Source organism: Rhinatrema bivittatum, chromosome 14 (genome assembly GCF_901001135.1).
Source record: "Rhinatrema bivittatum chromosome 14, aRhiBiv1.1, whole genome shotgun sequence".
NCBI lineage: Eukaryota > Metazoa > Chordata > Amphibia > Gymnophiona > Rhinatrematidae > Rhinatrema > Rhinatrema bivittatum.
The window spans coordinates 62,472,533-62,480,529 of NC_042628.1; the positions used below are offsets into that span (position 1 = coordinate 62,472,533).

Genomic DNA, 7,997 nt, shown 5'->3' on the forward strand with positions numbered 1-7,997 from the left:
GTTCCTCATTTTTGCCACATGGCCCTGCAGCTCCTCCTCATCATCATCACCGTGTGTTGAGTTGGGAACCACTGAGCAGTGCTGCAACTCGCTCATCTTTGCCGCGCAGCAGTTTGGGAAGTGTGGTGTGGTAGCACCAGCAGCTCACTCTTCTGACTTGCACAGTGGGTTGCACCAGCTCTGAACCCAGAGGAGCAGAGTCAGAAATTGCCTTCCTCTTACTGAATACATGGCCAGGGACTTGTCATAGCATTATCACACATTAATTAGCCATTCCCAAGCATGGTCAGTAAGCACAGTCACAGCATTGTCATGCCATAGTCAGCTATTTCCAATCACATTTGAACATGGTGCACACAGCTAGGGGAGATTGTTGCAAGTGAGGGCTTGTGCTTAATATCCTCATTTACTTTATTCTGCTCTTGCACTGGAAGAATTGTCCAGAAATATCAGAAATATTCCTTTTGCCTTTTCGTTTCCAGCCAGGACCAGTGCAAGGATATTAGGCACCCTAGGCAAGCCTTCAATCTTGCTCCTCCCCCCTCACACACCTGCCTGTAGGCAGCAGCTCTGGAACAGTATCCATCTCCCTCGCCTTAATCAGCATCTTGCTCTTTCACTCCTCTCACCCTCTGCCAAGTCCTGCTTCCCTCTCCCTTTGTCTCCTGTCTACAGATGCCCGGCTTTCCTTCCCGCTATCCGCCTGTCCAGCATCCCCCCCCTCCCTGCTCAGCACTACAGCATCTTTTTGCCCCCTTTTTGTAATGCCTAGCATCCTCTCTCTCCAACCTCTCCTTGACCATCATCTTCTCTTTACTACCTCCCCATCCACCCTTCTCTGTCTCCATCCGCACATATACACAGCATCAATTCCCTTCTCTCTTGTGGTGTCATGCCTTAAAAGTAGCTAGGCAGCATCTGGAAGTTTTTCCTGTTCTCCAAAGTTTTTCCGCCATAGGTGACCGCCTAGTTTGCCTAAAAGAAGAACCAGGCCTGTATGTGGCTTCCTGACATCTAACTGCTCTTTCAAGCAGTCAATAGTATTAATCTGGCCCTTTAGTACAGTGTGTACTCAGCTGGACAGTGGAAGTACTTTTCTTGCATCATCCTCTAATCAGATCTTGAGTTTATATACGAAGAGGAAGATTCCACTGAGAAACACAATACAGTTAGTCCACCTAGGCCCATCTTGATAGATTTGGGTGCAGCGGTTTGGTGAGTAGTACGTTAACTTTCCACTACTTTGCAAAATGCTACCCAGTCCATTCCTGTCTTCTTTCTATCCCAAGAAGTCTGTCCACCCGATTCCCCCCTCCCCTCTTCTAGCTTCCATCTTCTCTCTAAGACTTCTATGCAAAAGCAGAAATGAAAATATATACTATAAATCCCAGCATGCCATTCTTAGCTCTACATAATATCCTACTACAAAAAAACAAACAGATGAATTGCCCATGAAAAATCATTTTTATTATCTGAATTAACTGATCTGAATTGTACATTTTTAAAACAAACTATCCAAATCACTATATAGACAGATCAGAAAACTATGTAATGACAAAGGACAGAAGGAAACGTAAACATCATAGGATCCAAGATGCAGCTTGCTTATTCAAAATTAATGTTGAACTAATCATTTTGCTTTCCTATTTTTGTAGACAGTTCAGGAAAAAATGCATTTATAGCACATATTTTAAAGAATTTTTACCTTTTTTCCCATATGTGATATTTCAAAACTGCACTCATTGTTTAAAACACAGTACAAAGTCAAAATTTTAAAACCTGGAAGATGCTCTCCTGCATTTTCCCTGATCTCCCTGGATGCTGCCTTGTTTCAAAAAGGGTCACCTGACAGAACCAATATGTGATTGGCTAAGCATCTATTTATTTACACTTAAAGGAAGCGTGACTCAACTTCAGTCATGGATTTTGATTGGTTCCGGCTGGAATAAGTGACCTGCGAATGCACTTCCTTGAATGCATTTTCAAAGGTTAAGAAGAAGGACCTCTGGATACTGGTCTGGGCATCACGACCCATAAAGACGTAGAGGATAGGATTGACACAACTGTTGAGAAAGGTCAGACTGGTGGCAATAGGCATGCCTATCCTGAATACTTGCTGCAATTGACAGGTGGAGCCTTGGTGCAAAGACAGCTCCAAGAAGGCAAAGACATGAAAGGGAAACCAGCAGATGAAAAAGGACATGATGACAGCAATGATGATTCTGAAGGGTTTCCTGGACCTTGCCACGAGACGATTCTTCTGTAAGAGTACAGTGATGATGCCATAACAGGCTGCAATGACCAAGAATGGAATGAAGAAACCAAAGAGAAACCTGATTATGGTGATGGCTTTATGCCTCGTGGCTTTCAGAGCAGCGACATGTGCAATGCTGGTGTTGGTGGACAAGGCATAGTTGGAAAAGCAGGTGGTGACATTATTCGGATATGTTTGAGTATCACGGAAAATGGGGGCTGGCAAACTGAAGAGGATTGCTAAACACCATGTGGTCAGTGCAATGATAGTAGCTAGCCTTGGTGTCCGGTGATTTTGGGACCACACAGGGAAGACCACTGACATACAACGGTCCACACTGATTACTGTCAGGAAGAAGATGCTGGCATACATGTTGACAATTCCAATCATGCTATTGATTTTGCACAGGAATTTCCCAAAGGGCCAGTGGAAGCTCATTGCAGCTTGTATAATGGGAAGGGGAAGGAAGAAGGTGAAGATGAAATCTGCAATGGCCAAGTTCAGGAACCACACAGTGTTCACTGTCTTTTTCATTTTGTAGCCAGTGATCCAAATGACCAGACTATTGCCCATTACCCCAAAGATTAAAGCAATGCTGTAGATCACGATGGACAAAATGCGCATAGATTCAGCAATGCTTGAGAAATCGCTACACCTGTTCCCATTTAAAAATGGTCTTTTCTTCCTCCGGAGGGTCGTGGAGCACCTTGAGCTGGGCATGAAGGTAGTATTCGCCATCAGCGTGGGTGAGAAGGGGAGTGAATAGGTGGCATTCTCCATTAGCGTGGGCGGGATGGTAAACGAAAAAGTGGTATTCTCCATCAGTGTTGTTATATTAGACATCTCCATTCCTGAAACAGTCAAGCAGAAATAAAAAGGGTTTTTGAAAATTGTTTTGCAATATTTAATTCTACCTGGAAATTTAATGACCTCAAATAAAGAAATTTATATGATAGTTGTAGTCAACAACTAATAATTTGAACATTAAAAACTTGGATTTTTTAATAATTTTTGTTCATTTTCCCTGTGTCTGTACAGTAAAAGCATCTCAGAAACACACAGCCACCTCTGGGGTGACAAATCTGTATTATATCAGATCTACTGGATGGTCTCTTTCTGCCATCATTTACTGTGTTTTCATAATGCTGTAATAAGTAAAATAGTCCTTCTCTTAGTCTAAGAAAAGTTGATAGAAATGTGCCAGTCTGGTGGGTGGCAATGTTATGCACTACCATGCAAAGAGTTATGGGTTCAAGTCCCAGCTCAGGTCTTCTGGTCCCCAGGGTCAGCTGGGGGATTGAGATGCTGTGGAGACAGCATTTGCAGTCCTGGGGGGGGTGGGGGGGGGGGGAGTCATGGATATTGTGCAACAGCGTCACCTAATGGCCGGATTCGTCATTACAGACAGAGCCCTGGTATACAGCCTCTAAAAGAGGCCTGTCATCACGATGATTGCACTAAAACAAGGTGGGAGGGAATATAAAACAGAAATAAAAATGCTCAGCTAGCTGTGAAAGAAAGCTCCTGGTGCCAGATCCCAGTCCTAGAAGCCAAGCCCCTGTAAGTCCCTCCCATGCATCTCTGGGAGGAGTCGGGCTTGAAAAGAACACTGGACATGACCCCCCCCCCCAATCAAAGTGAGTAGTCGTGCATCAGTGGGGGGAGAGCATGTTTTACAGTCCATGACGTATGGCTTGTGTAGTGCTGGTCCCCGAAAGAGGCATTGTCTGTGAGTGGGCAGACACGATCAGGCATCTTCCAGCCAGGGTTGGCTCAAGCTAATCTTCTGCTTGAGGCGAAGGATGAAATGGCATTCCCCCAAGGCCCGGTGCAGGTGAAATCACTGAGGGCCAGGGCAGGGGGAAGGCAATGGAGGGTGAAGGTCACAAGGAATGGCAATAGGATTTGAACTTTGGCTTCCCTTGTTTGCAGCTCACTGCTCTAACCACTGAGTTTTTGGGCCTGTTATTTTTTTGTTCTCAGTATTCAGCATCTGCACTGGGGGGAGGGGGGGGGGGGGTGCCGGAGAAATGATTAATGGGGTGGGGTGGCACTGGGTGTGTACTTGGCCCACAGAAAGCCAGGAATAAACTGAACTACAGTTCCAATACAGTAAGCCTTCCATATCATAATTGCCAGCACTCAACCTATGAAAAAGCCATACTGCAGATATTACATCAGGCCCTAATCACCAATACACCTTTTATTAGGAAAACAGATTCAAGCCAGGTTGATGTAAATCCCTACACAGAAACTACATGCTAGCAGAATACCTAACGCCTCAGTCACACAAGCAGAACACAGATAGATTCTCATCAAATACAGAATAAAGAGATCATAAAATATAAAATGAAATGTGCAGAGAAAAACTGAACTGGAAATCACAAGAAGCCAATGCAAACTCAATCAAAAAATATATAAAACATTAAACATACCAATTAAAAGAATGTCAAATCTGCTGATAAATTCAGCCAATTAAAAACACATAAAAATGTTTAAAATGTTTAAAATATTACAAAATACTAATAAAATATTTCAAAACAGCAGATATCACATCCAATAATTAAACCTAACAAGGATAAAAAAAATCTCCCACTCTCCATACCTGGGAAGTTTAGATTTCCAGTCCTCCTGAGATTGTCGTAGATTGGAGGAGGGTGCACAAACGTTAACCTCTCTCACACAAATTTATACAGGTACTCTCACGCATGCACACATGTGCGCAGGCACTCCTCCTCAGACACACGCATACACAAAAACCCTCTCATATATACACATGCACACCCCCCCCCTCTCATACACACAAATACTCTTCTCATACATACAGATAAACCCCCCCACTACCGGTAAAAATGCTGGCATCACTGCAGTGACTTCTTTGGCTGTTGGATTGTCCTTTTACTGGCAGAGAGTGGGAATCCTGCCAGCACATCGCAGTTCCCTGCCGCTGGGACCTTTCTTTTGCTGGCGGGGATTGGAAACCCCGCCAGCATGTCGCTGCTCCATGCCGCCAGCACTGCAGGTTTTCCTGCCACCAGAGTTTGCCTGAATGAAGGCTGAAGTGGCTGTGGCAGGAAGGTTTCGGGGGCCAATTTTGCCACCTAAAAATCTTGCTGCCTGAAGAGGCCCCTCACCCTGCCTCATTATAGAACCAACCCTGCTTCCAGCCCCTGGGATAAAAAAGAAACCAGCCAGACACAGGTCTTACCAGGCAGCACTCTCTTGGTCCCAATAAAGGAAAGCTTTGAGCTCCAGAGCAATTATAGTGCATTACTGAAGAAATGATAAACTGCTGCAGTAAGACTTCACCTTCCCCCACAGCACATAGAAGAAAATAAAAATGGTTTTCTTACCATTCAATTTTGTCTTTTTGTATTTTCTAAGGCAGTCTTTTATCTTCCTTTACACAACAAAGAAAAAGAGAGAGAGAGAAGGTAACCCCTCCTCTCACCTTGTCCTTGCCCTGTTTCTGTTGTCTGCACCAAAAGTCAAAAGAGGAAGATTCTTTAATAGCAGCATGATTTGACAAAATGTGACTGGATTGTACATTTCTCAGAATGAGCACTCCGGGGACAGTTTTCAGACTGCCCATATTGGTGCAGATATTTTCTACCTGCACCCTTTGTACCACAGTCACTTAACTCTGTGTGCAGGGGCAATTTTGCTTGAGAAGTGCGCATACTGGAAGTAATTTTCACTCTGTCTCTTGGATCCCCCTTTCCCCTCTCTGATTCAGGCCAGAGTTCCCCTGGCAGGGAGGAGACACCCCTAGGGCCCAGGCTTACAGAGTGTGGACCGGATCGCATAGCCTCTCACGCTTTCAGCAACTGCAGTCTCCTTTGTACTCATGCTCAGATGTCCTGCTTGAAAGCTTCCTTGACTCAGAAGAAACAGGCAGGACGTTTAAAGAGGGTGTTCAAAACAATATTTACTGTAAGAAAAATTACTTTGTCCAATTTGCAAATATAATTCCTTAGAAAACTTCATCCAAAACAAAAAGTCCAACGTGCCCCTTCTCGGTGCTATCCCACTAAGTCAGTGTCCCTTGTAGTTGGCAACCCTAAGACGCCCACTTTGGAAGTTAGGGAGGAGGTTCTTTAGAGGGCAAGGATCTAAACTGAGCTTCTGGTGACCAAAAGCCCCAGTACTGTATCTCAAAGAAAACTTTCTTCTTCTGCTGGGCAGCGATGGTGGTTACAAGATTCCTCCCAAAAAAAATGGAACAAGCTCTCTCAAATTTTTTTCCTTCCCAGGCTACTGCCACCCTCTTGCATCTCTGCCAAAAAGACAAGCAGCACCTTCTTCTACCCTCCCACAGCCAGGGGTGGCTTCCCTCCTGAGCAAGTGCAGGTCTCAAGAAAGAAACTGTGGAGAATGACACAATCTTCCAAAAAAAGTCCCCTCTTCCTTTCTTAAGACAATCTCTCCCAGCAGCGAGAGGTGGTGAGCAAGGACAGAGTGTGGAGCCTGAATCCTGGGGACCTCTGATCCTGCCTTCCTCTTACTCCACACCTCTGCATGTGCACTAGCCTGACTAATCCAGATTACCCCGGTGAGGGAAGCATCCAGGGATGGTCTGAAACGTGCTGAAGTCGAAGTGTACCCTAATGATGTGCATCCCAAGGGTAATTACACTCACATAAAAGTAGCATATATCATAGCTATTTTCAAAAGCCCATTTACGGATGTAAAATCTTTTGACAATCCAGCCCCATGAAAAGTAGCAATTTTCAAAAGCTCACTTATGCATGTAAAGTCCATTTATGTGCATAAAACCCAGTTTTACAAGCATAAATCCTTTTGAAAATTACCTCCATAGATTTTAAAATACTTTCTATGCAGGTACGTTTCTTTCCCCAACCTAAACGTGCCCTCCTGGGAATACCCCCTCCCAATGCAGCTAAAAGTGGAACAAATGCTGACTTTGAGCCACATAGAGGCAATTTTCAGAATGCCAGTTTACGTGGGAAAAATAGTTTTAACCTACCCAAATCACTTTAAAAGTTACCCTTTCCTTATCCTCTTGTCCATGTAGGGATGGGAAGGGCTTTCAGAAGATAGGAAACCACTCTTTCTCCACCCTGGAATCAGTGTGTAGTATCATAAGAGAACTGCTTTCCCAGAGAAAGGAACTGTAGTGTAGAGTTTAGGGCCGATGATTTCCGAGGACTATCACTTTATTTTGCAAGGCTCAGAACCCAACAGGAGCGCTGAGCTGCCAGTGTTGCTAATTTCCTTTGGCTGTTGGTAGCTGTGGTAGCACAGAGATTTCAACACTGTACTCTGAGTCTTGCAAAACAATCATCTTCGAAAATTGTCAGTCCTATGTAAACAAATTGCTGAAATAATAAATTGCTTTGGATCGATGAATGGTAGATTGACTCTTGGACAGTAGTTCGGGTCTCAACTATGTTGTGAAAAGTGAAGCACAGGAATAGAAACACAAAGTGTTTGGATTTTTTTTATTTAAGTACTAACTCTCCTCTAGGGCTCAATTTATATATTCATTACTATTTACTTATTTAAAAATAATGGTTAGTAGAAGATTAAAACATTAGCATCTTGCCTTCATGATATAAGATGTTGTAAACCTAGCAATTCTGGGTTAAGAACTGGCACCAAAATGTGAAGATGCTATGAAAAGTCAGGTTAGTTGTATCTGAGGCTGTGGAGTACCTAATACTATCATACTGGTGTAATGGCCCTTCTGGGTGCTTTACTATTATGCCTTGGGTAAACCTCC

The 7,997-nt window shown here is 43.9% G+C and overlaps 1 protein-coding gene across 2 annotated transcripts; it reads right to left on the reverse strand.

The window, feature by feature from the left end:
• Positions 1-1,448: 1,448 nt before the first annotated feature.
• LOC115076196 (chemokine-like receptor 1) lies at positions 1,449-7,411 on the reverse strand. Of its 2 annotated transcripts, none has more exons than XM_029577373.1 (2): positions 7,242-7,411; positions 1,449-3,105 (listed from the first exon to the last, which is right to left on the reverse strand). In XM_029577373.1, the coding sequence occupies exon 2, from the start codon at positions 3,101-3,103 to the stop codon at positions 1,892-1,894; it is 1,212 nt and encodes a 403-aa protein (XP_029433233.1). In that variant the 5' UTR covers positions 3,104-3,105; positions 7,242-7,411; the 3' UTR covers positions 1,449-1,891. The 2 variants fall into 2 exon arrangements, with proteins under 2 accessions (XP_029433233.1, XP_029433232.1); XM_029577372.1 differs by lacking the exon at positions 7,242-7,411 and adding an exon at positions 5,608-6,614.
• Between the last annotated feature and the right edge of the window lie 586 nt (positions 7,412-7,997).